Below are 19,536 nucleotides of genomic sequence, written 5' to 3' on the forward strand. Positions count from 1 at the left end.
CCAAAGAGAATTACATTAGAGGTGAAAAGATCTTCAACACAATACCAAGAAATTACTTTGCTTAGATGTCTTCTAAAACATCTAACTTAGAAGTCAAAATTGCTTATAATTCAAAATAGGAATAGAATGTATAAATAGAATTAGAGGCTTTAATTAGTATTCTAAGGATACTATTTAACATATATCCATAGAGTAAAATACAAGTTTACCTCAATTGTTGAGCTGGTTTCCTCCAAAGCTTGATAAGCAGTTTCTTCCATAAGCACTGTGCCATTTTGGCTGCTTTCTGATACAAAGCAAAGATCAATATAATTATTTCTTAATTTAAAACTCTCTGTAGACTTTCTGCAGCCAACATATAATCTGGTAGATAAAAATATCTTCCTGCCGGGCCCAGTGGCTCACGCCTGTAATCCCAGCTCTTTAGGAGGCCGAGACAGGCAGATCACGAGGTCAGGATATCGAGACCATCCTGGCTAACACGGTGAAACCCCATCTCTACTAAAGATACAAAAAATTATCTGGGCGTGGTGGCGGGAGCCTGTAGTCCCAGCTACTCAGGAGGCTGAGGCAGGAGAATGGCGTGAACCCGGGAGGCAGAGCTTGCAGTGAGCTGAGATCCGGCCACTGCACTCCAGCCTGGGCGACAGAGCGAGACTCCGTCTCAAAAAAAAAAAAAAAAATTAAGAAAAGTTAAAAATAATATATCAATTTATGAGCAAAGTATATCAAATATCAACAGTAATTATTTCAAGATAAAAGAATTATAGGCCATTTTAAATTTCTTTTGCTTACTATTGTTTTTTTCCCTATCATGAACATGTATTTGTTATGTAATTTAAGTCCTATAAAGAACGGGGCGGGGGGGGGAATTATTTTTCAGCATTATATAGCCCCAAAAGAAAATACATTAATTTGGAGGTACGATTCTGCCACAGTACTGGGCTGGGGTACTGGGGCCAGGCGCAGTGACTCATGCCTGTAATCCCAGCACTTTGGGAGGCCGAGGCAGGCAGACTCCGAGGTCAGGAGTTCAAGAGCAGCCTGACCAACATAGTGAAACTCCGTCTCTGTTAAAAATACAAAAAAATTAGGCCGGGCACAGTGGATCATGCCTGTAATCCCAGCACTTTGGGAGGTCGAGGCAGACTGATCAGGAGGTCAGGAGTTCGAAACCAGACTGGCCAACATGGTGGAACCCCATCTCTACTAAAAATACAAAAAAAAAAAAAAAAAACCCTAACTGGGCATGGTGGCGGGCACCTGTAATCCAAGCTACTCGGGACTCTGAGGCTTGAACCTCGGAGGCAGAGGTTGCAGTGAGCTGAGATCATCACGCCAACGCACTCCAGCTTGGGTGACAGTGCGAGACTCTGTCTCAAACAAAAAAGAAACTTTTCTTTAACATATTCAAGTAAATGCATTTCTTGGAAGAAACTGTCCATAGCTTTCAGATTCTCAAAAGGATCTCTGACACACAAAAGCTGAGAATCACTTTTCAAATGAGAGTAGTAATCAACATGTAGGCTTAAAAAAGTTAACAGGTATAATCTCTTCTATTTCTGGACTTGACACATCCACTTTTTTCTCCTGAGGGGAAATGTTCTGTATGCATTTTACTGTAATATTTTTTAAAAGTTAATGAGGTAATTTAAATATGAACATAAGTGTATACAGCAATTGTTCAGGAGTCCTATTTCTCTATATAAATAATGTGTGCATCAAATCCCACAGGAAGTATACATAATACAGATGCAATACAGTAGTTAAATTCCATTTTATCAAATTGGAACCACAGTACAGGCATATCTCAGATATACGGCAAGTTCAGTTCCAAATCAATGCAATAAAGCAAGTCACATGAATTTTTTGGTTTCCCTGTCCATGCAAGTTAGGTTTACACTATACTGTAATCTATTAAGTGTGCAATCACATGTTTAAAAAACTATACATACCTTCACTTAAAAATATATTATTGCTAAAAAGTGCTAGTGATCATCTGAGCCTTCACTGAATCTTAATACTGTTGCTGGTGGAGGCTCTTACTTCAAAGGTGATGGCTGCTGACTGACCACTGTGGTAGGTGCTGAAGGCTAGAGTAGCTAGGGCAATTTCTTTCTTTTTTTTCTTTTTGAGATTGAGTCTCCCTCTGTCGCCCAGGCTGGAGTGCAGTGGCATGATCTCCGCTCACTGCAAGCTCCGCCTCCCGGTTTCACGCCATTCTCCTACCTCCGCCTCCGGAGCAGCTGGGAGGACAGGCGCCCGCCACCACGCCCGGCTAATTTTGTTTTTGTATTTTTAGTAGAGACGGGGTTTCACTGTGTTAGCCAGCATGGTCTCGATCGCAATTTCTTAAAGTATAACAACCCTGAAGTTTCCCACATGGATTGACTCTTCTTTCATGAAAGATTTCTCTGTGGCATGCAATGCTGTTTGATAGCACTTTGCCCACAGTAGAACAACTTTCAAACTTGGAGTGAATCTTCTCAAACCCTGCCACTGCTTTATTAACGAAGTTTGTGTAATATTCTAAATCCTTTGTTTTCATTTCAACAATATTCACAGCATCTTCACCAAGAGCAGATTGCATCTCAAGAAATGACTTTCTTTGCTCATCCATAAGAAGCAACTCCTCATCTGTTCAAGTTTATCATGAGATTACAGCAATTGGATCACATTTTCAGGATCCACTTTTTTTTTTTTTTTTGAGACAGAGTCTCGCTCTGTTGCCCAGGCTAGAACGCAGTGGCGTGATCTCGGCTCCCTGCAAGCTCTGCCTCCCGGGTTCACGTCATCCTACTGCCTCAGCGTCCCGAGTAGCTGGGACTACAGGCGCCTGCCACCATGCCCGGTTAATTGTTTGTATTTTTTTTTTTTTTTGAGACAGAGTCTCACTCTGTCGCCCAGGCTGGAGTGCAGTGGCCGGATCTCAGCTCACTGCAAGCTCCGCCTCCTGGGTTTACGCCATTCTCCTGCCTCAGCCTCCCCAGTAACTGGGACTACAGGCGCCCGCCACCTCGCCCGGCTAGTTTTTTTCTATTTTTTGTAGAGAGGGGGTTTCACTGGGTTAGCCAGGATGGTCTCGATCTCCTGACCTCGTGATCCGCCCGTCTCGGCCTCCCAAAGTGCTGGGATTACAGGCTTGAGCCACCGCGCCCGGCCTAATTGTTTGTATTTTTAGTAGAGATGGGATTTCACCATGTTAGCCAGGATGGCCTCCATCTCTTGACCTCACGATCTGCCCGCCTCGGCCTCCCAAAGTGCGGGGATTACAGGCATGAGCCACCACACCAGGCCAGGATCCACTTCTAATTCCAATTCTCTTGCTACTTTTACCACATCTGCAGTTCCTTCTTCCATTAAAGTGTTGAACCACTCAAAGTCATGAGGGTTGAAATCAACTTCTTCCAAACTCCTGTTAATGTTGATATTTTGACTTTTTCCCACAAAACACAATTGTTCTTAATGGCAGCTAGAATGCTGAATCCTTTCCTGAAGATTTTCAGTTTACACATATTGCCCAGATCCATCAGAGAAATCACTATCTACAGCAGCTACAGCCTTACAAAATTCATTTATTACATAATACAAGCTAAAAGTCAAAATTACTCTTTGATCCATGGACTACAGACTGGATGTTGTGTTAGCAGGAAACAAAGCCACATGAATCTCCTTGTACATCTCCATCAGAGCCCTTGGGTGACTGACCAGGTATTACTATACAATGTCTAGTATTTTGAAAGGAATCTTTGTTCTGAGCGGCAGGTCTCAACACTCAGCTTAAAATATTCAGTAAACCATGTTGTAAACACATGGCTGTCACCTAGGCTTTGTTGTTCCATTTACAGAGCACAGGCAGAGTAGATGTAGCATACTTTTTAAAGGCCCTAGGATTTCTCAAGGCATGGTAAGTGAACACTAGCTTCAACTTAAAGTCACCAGCTACATTTGTCTCTAACAAGAAAGTGGCTTGTTCCTTGAAGTCTAGAAGCAGATATTGACTTCTCTCTAGTTAGGAAAGTCCTAGATGGCATCTTCTTCCAATAGAAGGCAGTTTCATCTACACTGAAAATCTGCTGGTTGGGGTAGCCACCTTCATCCATTATCTCAGATCTCTTGGATAACTTGATACGCCTTCTACATCAGCACTTGCTACTTCACCTTGCACTTTTATGTCATGGACATAGCTTCTTTCCTTAAACCTCATGAATCAACATCAGCTAGCTTCAGCCTTTCTTTCTAAAGCTCCTTAACCATTCTCAGCCTTCACAGACTCGAGAGAGTTAGGAAGGACCTAGTTCTGGATTAGGCTGTGGCTTAAGGGAATTTTGTGGCTGGTTCAATCTTCTACTAAGACCACTAAAACTTTCTCCATGTCAACAATAAGGCTATATGGCTTCCCTATCATTCATGTGTTCACTAAGGACTTTTAATTTCCTTCAAGAGCTTTTTCTTTGCAATCACAACTTGGCTAACTATCTAGCCCAAGAGACTTAGCTTTCAACTTAGCTTTCAACATGCCTTCCTCAAATAAGCTTAATCATTTCTAGCTTTTGATTTGAAGTGAGAGACACACAACTCTTCCTTTCACCTGAACACCTGGAGGCCACTGTAGGTTACTAATTGGCCTGATTTCAATATTGTTGTGTCTCCAGGAACAGGGAGGCCCAAGGAGAGGAAGAGAGATGGGGGAACAGCAAGTCAGTAGAGCAGTCAGAACACACACATTTATTAAGTTCACTGCCTTTCATAGGCACGGTTCATGGTGTCCCAAATGAATTATATAGTAACATCAAAGATCACTGTTCACAGATCACCGTAACAGATATAATAAAAATGAAAATGTTTGAAATATGACAATTACAGGCCAGGCACAGTTGCTCACGCCTGTAATCCCAGCACTTTGGGAAGCTGTCACGGGTGGATCACCTGAGGTCAGGAGTTCAAGACCAGGCTAACCAACACGATGAAACCCCGTCTCTATTAAAAACACAAAATTAGCTGTGCACGGTGGCACATGCCTATAATTCCAGCTGAGAGGCTGAGGCAGGAGGATCACTTGAACCCAAGAGGTGGAGGTTGCAGTGAGCCGAGATCATACCATTGCACTCCAGCATGGGAAACAAGAGTGAAACTCCGTCAATTCAATTCAATTCAATAAAATAAAAATAAATGAAATATTATAATTATAAAAATGTGACAGAGACATGAAGTGAGCGTATGCTATTGGAAAAATGGCATTAATAGACTTGCTCAACACAGGATTGCCACAAACTTTTAATCTGTAAAAAATGCAGTATCTGCGAAGTACAATAAAGCAAAGCAGAATAAAATGAGAGGTATGTCTGTAACTCCATAACATGATAACTGGAAAAGAGATTAGTAAATCTCTTGTGATAAATGAATAATTTTTTTCTTAACTTTAATAATGACAAGTAAATACAAACTACCAAGCAAATGATAAGTAAATAGAAACTACCAAACAAATTCATGTTAAACCATGAAACACTTTTTTTTGGTCACCGGTTACCTCTGTAGCAACAAAGTGTATCTGAAAGCCCAAAAATACACTACAGCTGCAAATAAACCCCTGGGGCAGGCTGTTGGCTCTGGGTTCTGTGGGCCTTCACTAAATCCACACTGAAGATTTTTTTTTTTTTTTTTGAGATGGAGTCTCGCTCTGTCGCCCACGCTGCAGTGCAGTGGCGCAATCTCGGCTCACTGCAACCTCCGCCTCCCAGGTTCAAGCAATTCTCCTGCCTCAGCCTTCAGAGTAGCTATGATTACAGGTGCCCGCCACCACACCCGGCTAATTTTTTGTATTTTCAGTACAGACAGGGTTTCACCATGGTGGCCAGGCTGGTCTTGAACTCCTGACCTCAAATGATCTGTCCACCTCAGCCTCTCAAAGTGCTGGGATTACAGGTGTGAGCCACCGTGCCCGGCCTATACTGTAAGTTCTAATCCTCCAATGACCACTTAGATTAGCCAGAAAGGCCACCCACCTGGAAAGAAGGCAAGACTCATAGTATCATTCACATACTCTACTAAAAAAAAAAAATTAGAATTTGTGAACAACTTACCTCCCTGCTCTATCTGCAATGCTTGAAGTTCCTCTTGCTCTAAAGATGAACATTCTGGGGTGGGCTCACAGCTGTCAGCAGCTGTCACAGAATTTAACATTTCTATATCTGACCCCTAGGGAAAAGTGATAATCTTTCAGTTACTTGCCTATTAGCTCCTCAAAGCTAAATTTGACTACATGTAAACATGCAAATGCTTCTTCCATTATTAAAAGTCTCAGATGCTGCCATACTCCAAGGAAACAATATCTAATCAGACAAGCTTTTGTTCAATTTAATCCACAAAGGCCCATGGCAGGAAAATGGCAGAATGGAGTCTCAGGTTTAAATTCTAAGTCAGGTCAGCCCAAAAGTGGAATGCTCTATTTTATGAGCTCAAGCAATAAATTTGAATCCCAGAGAATAAGGGTCTAAATTTAGTTATTTCTGTAGTAATTTGTTTCGGCTTAACATTTATGGAACTACTCTAGACAAGGCACTTTGTTAGGTGTTGAGGAGTATAAAAAATTCATTCATAGATGGGCAAGGTGGCGGGCGCCTGTAATCCCAGCTACTCAGGAGGGTGGGGCAAGAGAATCACTTGAACCCAGGAGGCAGAGGTTGCAGTGAACCAAGATTGTATCATTGCACTCCAGCCTGGGCAACAAGAGCAAAACTCCATCTCAAAACAAAAACAAAAACAAAAAAATTCAAATCCAAAATTCAAACTTACATATTCAGAGAAACAGCCATATGCAAATAAGTACTTATTATGGCAATATAAACTAAAACGTTAAAACTTTAATGACATGGATTAAATAAACCTATAGGGCTAATGAATACTCTCCTTATACAATTTTAGACTATCTTTTTATTCTGAGGTTATCTTTCCTACTTTGATGTCAGACTGTCTTTTCATTAATAATAGCGGATCATACAATTTTTCTTTGTGTCTTAATTAGCAAAACAAAGTTAACGACCAAGGTGATTCTTTCCCTATGTCCCCACTATAGTCTGCTGACACATGCAATTGAAAGGTCTGCATTCTCTTGATATACATAACTCAAGATAGCAAAAATTAAAAGAATTCATGAAAAAGCAGCGTTTAAGATGAGCCCTAAAGAGAATTCTGAATGCAACACTCTGAGGTTGTCTGTAGTGGCAGGAGAATGGTAGAGGCTAAAGCAAAGTTAGAGTTGGATTAGTAACTGATGGGGAAACCAATTCTGGCCCAAATCAGAATGGCGGTAATGGGAAAGGAAAAGGAAACACGTGTAAGAGACGTTAGCAAGAAAGAGTAGATCCTGGAAAGCAGATATAGAAGAGAGATAAAAGTACAAATGTGATTTACTTTGGGACATAATGTCCAGTACAGAACACCCCAATGACATACTTGACTAAGTGCCAGAGAGGTCTGCTGTGATACTCCACCCTGCAGACTCACAGGTAAGACTCCCATAGCTGCCTTGCTCCTGTATTGTTAATTATCCTTGAAAGAGAAGTTGCTATGGGAGTTGATCTAATCCTTTGAAGAAAACAAGTTAAAAATAGAAAAGTCACTGAAGATTTTAAAAAGAAAAATCATCTCAATCTCAAATGATACAGATGCTTTTAAATTTTGACACTTTAACGCAGAAAAGGCAAACTTGTTTTTTTCTGTTAATGTTTTCTAAACATAACTACCTGAACCTTAACTAAGAGTAAAAAAAATTTTATTTTTTAATTTTTAATTAAATTTTTAATTTAATTTTTAATAAAAAATTTTAATTCCGTCTCAAATTTAAAAAAAAAAAAATTTTTTTTTTGAGCCAGAGTTTTGTTCTTGTTGTCCAGGCTGGAGTGCAATGGCACGATCTCTGTTCACCACAACCTCCGCCTCCCGGGTTCAAGCAATTCTCCTGCCTCAGCCTACCGAGTAGCTGGGATTACAGGCATGTGCCACCACGCCCGGCTAATTTTATATTTTTAGTAGAGACGGGGGTTTCTCCATGTTGGTCAGGCTGGTCTCGAACTCCCGACCTGAGGTGATTCACCCCCGCCCCCTTGGCCTCCCAAAGTGCTGGGATTACAAGCGTGATCCACCAAGCCCGGCCTAAAATTTTTATTAAGAAAACAAGTGAGACTTGCAATACCCTAAAAACAAATGGTAAAATTATAGATAAGTCCATTAAAACCTGGAGTAAGTATATTTCTGTTTATCAGCATACTGTCATTTCTCTTTTCTTTCTTTTTTTTTTTTTTTTTTTTGAGACGGAGTCTGGCTCTATCGCCCAGGCTGGAGTGCAGTGGCGCAATCTCGGCTCACTGCAAGCTCAGTCTCCTGGGTACACGCCATTCTCCCACCTCGGCCTCCCAAGTAGCTGGGCTGCAGGTGCCCGCCACTACGCCCACCACCACGCCGGGCTAATTTTTTTTTTTTTTTCTGAGACAGAGTCTCACTCTGTCACCCAGGCTGGAATACACTGGCACGGTCTTGGCTCACCGCAACTTCCATCTTCCAGGTTCAAGCGATTCTCCTGCCTCAGCCTCCGGAATAGCTGGGACTACAGGCGCCCGCCACCAGGCCCCGCTTATTTTTTGTATTGTCAGTAGAGACAGGGTTTCACCATGTTAGCCAGGATGGTCTCAATCTCCTGACCTCGTGATCCGCCAGCCTCGGCCTCCCAAAAGTGCTGGGATTACAGGCGTGAGCCACCACGCCTGGCCAATTTTTTGTATTTTTAGTAGAGACAGGGCTTCATAGTGCTAGCCAGGATGGTCTCGATCTCCTGACCTCGTGATCCGCCCACCTCGGCCTCCCAAAGTGCTGGGATTATAGGCGTGAGTCACTGCACCTGGCCAGTATACTGTCATTTTTCTATAGTGAACATACATTACTGGCATGAGAAAATAAAATGTACAAGTTAGGTATACTTGTTGTACACAGATCAATCTTCTATTATAAAATTCATTTTGTGCTGGGCGCGGTGGCTCACGCCTGTAATAATGTAGAAAACGCTGGCTCATAAAGAGTTCTCAGCAGTGAAGTTTAATATGAGAGGGAAAATGTCCATTGGCACTTTTTGCTTAAATGTAGAAAAAGACTGATCTTCAAAGAACACCGTTTACATCCCTGGTAATATTAATATTATAAATTACCTTATAAGAAAGTATTAAATATCATACCTCATGACTGATGACAGTCCAACCACAAGATGAATCACTGTCACTGGAATTTTCAGACATCTTTCAGGTCTACAAATACAAAAACATATTGACTTATGGGACACATTTTTTAAAATTCTATAGGAAGCACTATATGTGATACTAAGTTTGAAAAGTGGTTTACTGTCTTCCAGGTGAAACGGAGACAAGCCACCCATAAATGTACCATACAGAACATGACAGGACTGCATACCTATATGAAGAGATATAAGGAAACTTCTAAGACAAGGAGACCCTCCTAGACTAGAACCATCTAGACAGTCATATTGTTGGAATGAAGAAGAAAGTTATGGCTAAAAGAAAATGTAGCATTTGGCCAGACAGAGGTGAAAGAAAAGGAGAATCGTGAATAGGGAGCAGGCAGCAACAGTAAAGGACTCTATTTTCAATGAACAGTAAGGTGTGAAAAACACAACTGCAGAAACTGAGAAGCAGAGGGAAACTGAAAAGCTCCTATGCCAAGAAAAATGAAGTCTGTATGTTGGCAACATGAAGCAATTTACATTTTTCAAACAGAGAAGAAACATGATCAAACTGTTTTGAGACTAAGTCTCGCTCGCACTGTCGCCTGGGCTGGAGTGCAGTGGCACGATCTCGGCTCGCTGCAACCTCCACCTCCCGGATTCAAGCAATTCTCCTGCCTCAGCCTCCTGAGTAGCTGGGACTACAGCGCGCGCCACCATGCCCAGATAATTTTTGTATTTTTAGCAGAAATGGGGTTTCACTGTGTTGGCCAGGCTGGTCTCGAACTCCTGACCTCATGATCCGCCCGCCTCGGCCTCCCAAAGTGCTGGGATTACAGGCATGAGCCACCCTGCCCGGCAATCAAACTGTTTTTATGAAAATAACTGTGTCAGCAATACTTCAGTTGGATTAAAGTTGGGGCAGTGGTGGGGAAGACACCAGAGGTTGGTTAGAAACATCTGGTCACTGGCAACAACCTGGACTCAAGTCCTTAAACATAGGGAAGCAACTAAACAACCCTAGACCTGTGGGATGCAAGGAAGCAACATAATATTCCATGAAAAAGATGAGCATCTAAACTTAATCAGTGTTGATGAGGGAAAGGGTTTAGAAGATAGCGGGAAGGGTTTAGAAGAGCTCTGAGAAGACATGAAAGATTATTATTTTTATCATGATTTGGATGCGGGGTCTCACTCTGTCACTCAGGCTGGCGTACAGTAGTATGAACACAGCTCAAAGCTGCTGAGACAGGAAAATAGGGTCTGGAGGCAGGGTACATCAGGCCGATTCACACTTCACCTATGACAGGAAATATCCTCTCCATAGGGCATACACCAAGGAAATGACTTTGTAACTTTACTTCACCTCTCCATTTACACAGGGTGTACACCAAGTAACCAGTGGAAACCTCTAGAGGGTATTTAAGCCCCCACAAATTCTATAACAGCGCCCTTGAGCCCCTACGCTAGGGACTGCCACCACACTGTGGAGCGTACTTTCATCTGACTTCATTCTTTCCTTGCTTTGTCTGTGTGTTTTGTCCAGTTCTTTGTTCAAGATGCCAAGAACCTGGACACCCTCCACCAGTAACACAGCCTTGAACTCCCAGGCTCAAGTAGATGCTCCCACCTCAGTCTCCCAAGTAGCTAGGACTATGTAGATATGTGCCACCCTGCCCAGCTAATTTCCTTTTAAGAGTCGGGGACTTGCTAGTTTGGTAGGCTGGTCTCGAATTCCTGGGCTCAAGTGATCCACCCATCTCAGCCTCACAAAGTGCTGGGATTACAGGCGTGAGCCACTGCACCCAGCCTAAAGATTATTTTATTAAAGGACTGAATAACCAACTGTAGAAGGGCGAAAGTGTAGGATAGCTCCCAGGTTTCCAGTTTAAGTGACTGGGTAACTGGAAAAATTCTATATGAAACAAGAAGTAGGTGAGGGCTTTGTGATAAGAAAACTGGCTGAAGCCACCGGGCGCGGTGGCTCAAGCCTGTAATCCCAGCACTTTGGGAGGCCGAGGCGGGCGGATCACGAGGTCAGGAGATGGAGACCATCCTGGCTAACACGGTGAAACCCATCTCTACTAAAAATACAAAAAATTAGCCAGGCGTGGTGGTAGGTGCCTGTAGTCCCAGCTACTGGGGAGGCTGAGGCAGGAGAATGGCGTGAACCTGGGAGGCAGAGCTTGCAGTGAGCCGAGATCGCGCCACTGCACTCCAGCCTGGGCAACAGAGCGAGACACCATCTCAAAAAAAAAAAAAAAAGAAAGAAAACTGCCTGAAGCCTAAAAAGCATTCTTTCTCAACTGTGTGAAAGCTTCCCTCCTTCCCTTTGCCTGATCCCATCTTCTAACAAACAGATTTCAAAAAAAAGTAAAATATATTACTGACTTGGGAGAACTTACCATACTTGAATTTCTCAAATCAAAAAGCCCACTTCAATCAGGCCCCAGTTTAATGCTTTGTTTACTTCCTTGAGGGAAAGATAACATTGAAACCAGCCAGTTATCCCACAGAACTTTTATGGTTTCTTTGAACAAATACAGAAATTGATCCTCTGTCTTAAAACTTGAGAAAGTTCTATTTGTGTTATCTAAGCTCCTTTCTTAGGAAACAAACCATAAGGCCTCCTAGATAGGATCAAGAAGCTGAAGCTTACTTAACAGATGACAATGAGAAGCCAGACCCTGCATGATTGCTTAACTGACCACCTGCTGCCTGTTGACCAACTTCTCTTTCTCACCCCTCTCTAATTCCTGTTTGCCCACACATGGTTACATTTCTTCTCTGCTATATAAACCTCTAATTTCAGTCAGTCAGAGACGGATTTGAGACTGATCTCCCATCTCCTTGGCTGCAGCACCCAATTAAAGCCTTCTTCTCTGGCAATACTCATCTCTGTGATTGGCTTGCTGAGCGGCAAGCAGCAGGACCTAGACCAAACCCCTGGTATTTTGGTAACACCATCCAGCCCAAATGAGAAAAAAAGATTTCCCGCTGGCCCTAACACCACCATGACAATTTAGATAAGCAAAATTAACAGGCTTCCTAAAGAACCCTATTAATTCAGCTGTTCTCAAAATGTTGGGCACATACTACAATCAAAGCAAGAAAAAAAATAATAACTTTTTAAGCCCCATCCTAGACACAATGAATATGAAAGCCCCCTGGCAGTTTGAACCTCCCCATTATAGCTACAGATCTTAAAATGTTAATCTCATTATGTCATTCCTTTAAAACGTTAAGATTTTCTTCAAGATAATGCCCCAAGCCTTGAATATCAAGTCTTTTATCTCTAGCTCTCATCTCTTTTAATTCATTCCCTCTTTGCCCAACCTTCTCAGTTCCCCTCAAAATGCTTGGCTTTGTCTTTACTCCAGGGCTTTATACGTTCTGATCAGTCGCCCAACCCTTAACCAACACCTGAACTCCTGTGCTTATCTCAGCTAATGGTTCACTTCCTTTGAAAACCATCCCTTGACCCCATCCCTAAGACTCTATTATTTTCTGCATCTAGCACGTAATACAGAACATTGTGCTGTAATTGCTTGTTTACCAGCCTATAATGTATTCCCAACACATACTGAGTGAATGCTAAATACATATTAAGCAATCAATAAACAAGAAAGGTAACCACGTCTGGGGGATAGTGCAGTTAATTGTTCTTTACAGAACTCAAAATTAGGCTGGGTGCAGTGGCTCACGCCTGTAATCCCAGCACTTTGGGAGGCAGAGGCGGGCAGATCACGAGGTCAGGAGTTTGAGACTAACCTGGCCATATAGTGAAACACCATATCTACTAAAAACACAAAAATTAGTCGGGCATGCTGATGCGCGCCTGTAGTCTCAGCTACTAGGGAGCCTGAATCAGAAGAATCGCTTGAAACCAGGAGGAGGAGGCTGCAGTGAGCCAAGATCATGCCACTGCACTCCAGCCTAGGCAACAGAGCGAGACTACACCTCCAAAAAAAAAAAAAAAGAACTCAAAATTCTGGAGAAGTCCATGAGCCTCCTCTCCCATTATTCTGACCATTGGTAAATGTATAAACCCTCCCCCCATTTTAAGAGCTTTACTAATAATTTAGAAATAAGCAGAATATAGGACAGCTACAAAGGCTAAGAAATCATACAGTTATAAAACAAAGAATATTTTGTGAAGACAATAAACCTGAAGTTCTGTTTAGGCTCAGGCTTCCTTTTATTCCTCAGAGTAGTTTATTTTAACTCGATCTCCAGTCATGTATTTCCAATTGCTTTTGATGTCCACTTGCAGGTTTCTCAAAGTGTTTAACACACAACAGCTACAATACTGAAATTATCTTCTTGCTGCTCCTCCTATTTCTGCTAACTCACAGAATTGCAGTAGCCAAAAACAATATGGCCATTATAAGCAAGAGTCACCACACATTCAGGTCAAAAACCTTAGACTTATGTCGACAAAAAGAGTCAAACCCTGTAAAATATTTGAAGAGATTTATTCTGGCATAGATTTATGCTGGAATAGAGAAGTTTAATTCTAAAAAGGGTGGTCAGCGGAAGCTTCATTGCTAAAGTATATGTGAGCAAAGATTTGAATGGGTGAGGCGCCATTATATACAGTTAACTGGAGGAAGAGCATTTAAGACCAAATGAGTAGGAGGTATAAAGTTGAGATCAAAGCTCTACCTTTGAGAAATAGCAAGGAGGCCTGTGTGGATGACCTAGCAGGAGAGAGGAAGACAAGATTAAACACAAGATAATAGGGTGGGCAAGGGGACAGATTGAGTAGGGCTTACAGATTCTAAGATTCCTTTTAAAAAGCATTTTAGCTTTTTACTCTGAGTGAAAACTAAAAGTCACAGATGGGTTTTGAGAAAACGAATAAAAGATCACTCTGGCTACCTATTGGGACAGAATTGTGGGGGAGCAAAGGCAGAAGCAAGAAGTTCATTTGCGTAGCTACTGTGATAATCCAATTCCAGCACTTTAGGAGGCCGAGGTGGGCGGATCACTTGAGGTTAGGAGTTCACGACCAGCCTGGCCAACATGGTGAAACCCTGTCTCTACTAAAAATACAGAAATTGGCCAGGTGGTATGGTGGATGCCTATAGTCCCAGCTACTCGGGAGGCTGAGGCAGGAGAATTGCCCAAACCCAGGAGGCGGAGGTTGCAGTGAGCCGCGACCACGCCGCTGCACTCTAGCCTAGGAGACAGAACAAGACTCTCATCTTGGAAAAAAAGAAAAAGGAAGAAGAGAAAATCAGTAAATTGATTTGGAGTTTTTTAAATCTGAGATTGTTATTATCACATCCAAGAGGAAACATCAAGTAGGTGGCCGGAGACTGAAGTCAGGGAAGAGTTATAGACTAAATAAGTCATTTTAAAACACTTTGGTGGAGGCTGTCAAAATCTGTAAGAATAACCAAACAACAATATCAATTTTACCTCATAAAATGTAACTGGAAAGAGTATTACCTGATATGACGGTGCCCCTCATCATTCCTGAGTAGCTACATTTTACTATGAAAAAGGTGAGGTTTCCATCACCATATCTTCTAGAACTAGACAAGATGGAGAAGAATGGGAGCATTATTCTCTCACACGTCTACAATTCCGAAGTGAGGCAACCAATAGGATATAGGCAAAGACCCCAAAGTGCAGCTGTACTGTCATGTGACCAAAGATAAGAGAGTCAGTTTGGAGTGCTTTTAAGAACGTATTTCTAAAATGCTTTTCAAAAGGTCTGGATCTTTCACCTCCGCCAAAGGATATGAAAATGTCCGCTTCAAAACACATCACTTGAGAAAGGGAAGAGGATACAAGATCCCAACTAATGAAAACTTTTTTTTTTTTTTTTTGAGACGAAGTCTCACTCTGTCTCCAGGCTACAGTGCAATGGTGTGATCTCGGCTCACTGCAACCTCTACTTCCCAGGTTCAAGACATTATCCTGCCTCAGCCTCCTAAGTAGCTGGGATTACAGGCACGCACCACCATGCCCAGCTAATTTTTGTACTTTTAGTAGAGATGGGTTTCACCATGTTGGCCAGGATGGTCTCGATCTCTTGACCTCGTGATCTGCCTGCCTCAGCCTCCCAAAGTGCTGGGATTACAGGTGTGAACCACTGTGCCAGGCATGAAAACTTTCTGAAAGTCTTTTTGTCTAATAAACCTATGGAAATATATCAAATGAACCTATCCTCAGCTGGAACATGAAACTGTATTTATTCATTCAACATATGATTATTGAGTACCTACTATGTGCCATGAACTCTTCTAAGTCCTAAAGATACAGGACTGAAAGAAAGAAAAAAAAAAAAAAAAAAGAAAAACCTCCCATGAAGAAAAGTACTTTTTAAAGACAGAGTTAGCCAGCTGGTGCCCAGTGCCATGGAGAAAAAAGTGAGGGCAGAGTAGGGGTGGGGATGGTGCAAGAACTGGAATGTTAAATAGGATGGTTAGGGAAGGCCTCCTTGAGGTCCTGAAAACAGTTGTGAAGAATGAATGAGTAGTTCTCCATCTTTTTTGTGCCTGAACACAACTGAGATTTAGTTATATGGAATGAAACACCTAGAGATAAGCTAAATATTAAAAAGACCAACTGTTAGGCCGGGCATAGTAGCTCATGCCTCTAATCCCAGCATTTTGGGAGGCCGAGGCAGGTGGATCACCTAAGGTCAGGAGTTCGAGACCAGCTTGACCAATATCGTGAAACCCTGTCTCTACTAAATACAAAAAATCACTCGGGAGTGGTGGCGCGCACGTGTAATCCCAGCTACTTGGGTGGCTGAGGCAGGAGAATCACCTTAACCCGGGAGGTGGAGGTTTCAGTGAACCAAGATGGAGCCATTGTACTCCAGCCTATGCAACAAGAGCAAGAAACTCTGTTTAAAAAAAAAAAAGAAAAGAAAAGGCTGAGCATAGTGGCACATGCCTGTAATCCCAGCATTTTGGGAGGCTGAGGCAGGTGGATCACCTGAGGTCAGGAGCTCGAGACCAGCCTGGACAACATGGTGAAACCCCGTCTCTACTACAAATACAAAAAAAAAAAAATTAGCCGGGCCTGGTGGTGGGCACCTATAGTCCCAACTACTCAGGAGGCTGAGGCAGAAGAAGCGCTTGAACCCAGTGAGCCAAGATTGTGCCACTGCACTCCAGCCTGGGTGACACAGCAAAGACTCCGTCAATCAAACTGAATTAATATCTAAAAAATCAAAATGAAACTGATAAAACAGATCCTTAAGAAGCAGATGTCTGTAACTCATGAGAAACAGGTGGAGCCTTCAGAGAGTAATTCAAATTATCTAGGTAAAAGGGACTGGAAAGTGAAGACATTCCAAAAGGTAGATAAAGTAGAAAGCCCAACAGCACAGACAACTGACGTTCTAAGAACTCCATGAAAAGCCACAGGTCAGTCCCAGTGGCTTATGCCTGTAATTCCAATACTTTGGGAGGCAGAGCTGGGCAAATTGCTTGAACTCACAAGTTTGAGACCAGCCTGGGAAACATGGTGAAGCCCCATCTCTATTAAAAATACAACAAATTAGCCAGGCATGGTAGCTCACACCTGTAATCCCAGCACTTTGGGAGGATCACTTGAGACCAGCCTGGCGTCTCTACTAAAAATACAAAAAAATTAGCTAGGCATGGTGGCAGGAGCCTGTAATCCCAGCTACTTGGGAGGCTGAGGCACGAGAACTGCTTGAACCCAGAAAGCGGAGGTTGCAGTGAGGCGAGGTAACACCACTGCACTCCAGCCTGGACAACAAAGCAAGACTCTGTCTCAAAACAAACAAACAAACAAACAAAAAGGCCAGGGCGTTGAGTCACACCTATAATCCCAGCTGAAGTGGGTGGATCATGAGGTCAGGAGTTCAAGATCAGCCTGACCAACATGGTGAAACCCCATCTCTACTAAAATACAAAAGTTAGCCAGGCCTGGTAGTACGTGCCTGTAATCCTAGCTACTTGGGAGGCTGAGGCAGGAGAATCACTTGAGGCTGGGAGGCAGGGGTTGCAGTGAGCCGAGATCACACCACTGCACTAAGTTCTGGGTTACAGAGCCAGATTCCATCTCAAAAATAAATAAATAAGGCCAGGCGCACTCCAGTGAAACTCCATCTCAAAAAACAACTAAAACTATAGATATTGCTAAATTGCTCTCCCAAAGGTAGTACAAAGCTGCTGCCAACAACATATGAAATATCTATTTCTCCACAATCCCACCAACAGAGTAACAACCATCTTTAATTTCTGCTCATCTCATGAGCAAAATAATGAATTCCTTAATCTGCACTGCCCAGAAGACTTCAGTGGGGCTGTGCATCTTGTGTTGACTGGCTATCCTCATCTCCTTTTCTGTGAAGCATCTATATTCATGTGTTCACTTTCCTATCGGATTATCATTACTGATTTGTAGTTCTTTTCAAGTTGGGTCACGAATTAATGTTCTAGCATGCTTCAAACATTTTTAAAGTATCTTCTATTATGTTTCAAATTTTATACAGTCAATGTAGAGGCTGGAAAACAGGGTGTCCTTTATAATATCTAGATTTCGTATCTTGTTTTAGAAAGCTTTTCCTGCTCCTGAGATTATAAAATTATTCTCCTATATTTTCTACTAATACTTCCAGAGTTTTTGGCTTTTACATTTAGCTGTTTAATTCATGCATTTAGATTTTTTTTTCTTTTGGTGTGAAGTGAAAATTAAACCAAATATTGAATATTCCATACTTTTTCTATAATTTGAAATGCCACCTTTTGTCATATAAAGTCCCACACATTTATTAATCCATTTCTGTGTTCTCCATTCTGTTTCGCTGATCTATTTTCTATTCCTGAACCACTACAACGCTGTTTTAATTACTGTGGTATGCAACAGCTTTCTATAGTGCCATTTTTCAACCTTCCCTGTCCCTCCCTAAAAACACACTACTGCCGGGTGCAGTGGCTTATGCATGTAATCCCAGCACTTTGGGAGGCCAAGGCAGGCGAATCACCTGAGGTCAGGAGTTCAAGACTAGCCTGGCCAACATGGCGAAACTCTGTCTCTACTAAAAATACAAAAATTAGCCAGGTGTGGTGGTGCATGCCTGTAATCCCAGCTACTCAGGAGGCTGAGGCAGGAGAATCGCTTGAACCGGGAGGCAGAGGTTGCAGTGAGCCAAGATCACGCCATTGCACTCCAGCCTGGGCAACAAGAACTCCGTCTTAAAAACAAAAAACAAAAACAAAAAAACACTACTACCCTATAAACATAGAGGCAAAGACAAAAGAGACTACAGATTACATACATTTATACCCAGTGCTAAAATTTTTTTTTCTTCCCACTCAAAGAGTCTCCCCAACCTTAAGAGTAAGTATTCTGTACAATAAAGACACACTCCTTAGTGTGACACTGAAAAGCTCCCACTATCTGGTTCTAATGTAACTTGCAACTAATCTGATTAGCTTTCCTCCTCATCTAGCCCAAGTAATTTACTTGCTGTCTTCTGAACACAAAATGGACAACCCTAACTCCATGTCTTCACTTCCTGAAATGCTTTTCTTCCTAAATTCTGATTGCTGTATTTAAAGCTGTCTTCTCCCACGAAATTTTCCTAGATCACTGTTTCTGACATACACTGATTTCATCTTCCCTTGAATCTACAGCATTTACTATGCTTCTCAGCATAATTTGCCTAATGGTAGCTTACACTACTTACTTTTTCCCTTGAGTTACTTTATTTATTAGTATTAAGTTCAAAGTTTTGATAAATAGCTCCAATTGTATTTTTTAATGTCTTTATTATAGCTTATTTTTAGCTATAATAAAATATTTGAGCCACCACACCCGGCCAATATGTATTTGTTTCTAAAATATTTTTTCTTTATTATAAATATTCTATATATCAACCTAACCTGAAGTTAATCTCAAGGGTCAGATCCTCTAGTGGCCAGGGATAACTTCCCCAGAAGGAAAAATCTAAACTCCATTACTTCTTTGGCTCAAGACCAATGTTTTAAACATAAAATGCATCTCTCAGAGGACCTGAGATTTAATATTCAATGTAGTCTCACTGTTCAAGAAATCAACTTAAAGATCCATTTGAGAGGCCGGGCGCGGTGGTTCACGCCTGTAATCCCAGCACTTTGGGAGGCTGAGGCGGGCGGATCACGAGATCAGGAGATCAAGACCATCCTGGCTAACACGGTGAAACCCCGTCTCTACTAAAAATACAAAAAATTAGCCGGGCGTGGTGGCGGGAGCCTGTAGTCCCAGTTACTCGGGAGGCTGAGGCAGGAGAATGGTGTGAACCCGGGAGGCAGAGCTTGCAGTGAGCCTAGATC

General features: G+C 42.2%; 1 protein-coding gene across 5 annotated transcripts in view; it reads right to left on the reverse strand.

Moving 5' to 3' along the window:
* Window positions 1-19,536, reverse strand: part of CCPG1 (cell cycle progression 1) — a 48,582-nt gene that overhangs the window by 23,245 nt on the left and 5,801 nt on the right. For 3 of the 5 annotated variants that reach the window (XM_038009998.2, XM_038010002.2, XM_038009999.2), the window contains exons 2-4: window positions 9,228-9,296; window positions 6,084-6,198; window positions 210-286 (exon numbers count right to left, since the gene is read on the reverse strand). In XM_038009998.2, the coding sequence (XP_037865926.1) occupies window positions 210-286; window positions 6,084-6,198; window positions 9,228-9,287 (252 nt within the window). In that variant the 5' untranslated portion in view covers window positions 9,288-9,296. Of the gene's footprint in view, window positions 1-209; window positions 287-6,083; window positions 6,199-9,227; window positions 9,297-14,683; window positions 14,706-19,536 lie in introns of those variants that run through there. The other 2 variants (XM_073012182.1, XM_038010001.2) reach the window with 2 other exon arrangements.

The sequence above is a fragment of the Chlorocebus sabaeus genome, chromosome 26, assembly GCF_047675955.1.
Source record: "Chlorocebus sabaeus isolate Y175 chromosome 26, mChlSab1.0.hap1, whole genome shotgun sequence".
Taxonomy (NCBI): Eukaryota; Metazoa; Chordata; class Mammalia; order Primates; family Cercopithecidae; genus Chlorocebus; species Chlorocebus sabaeus.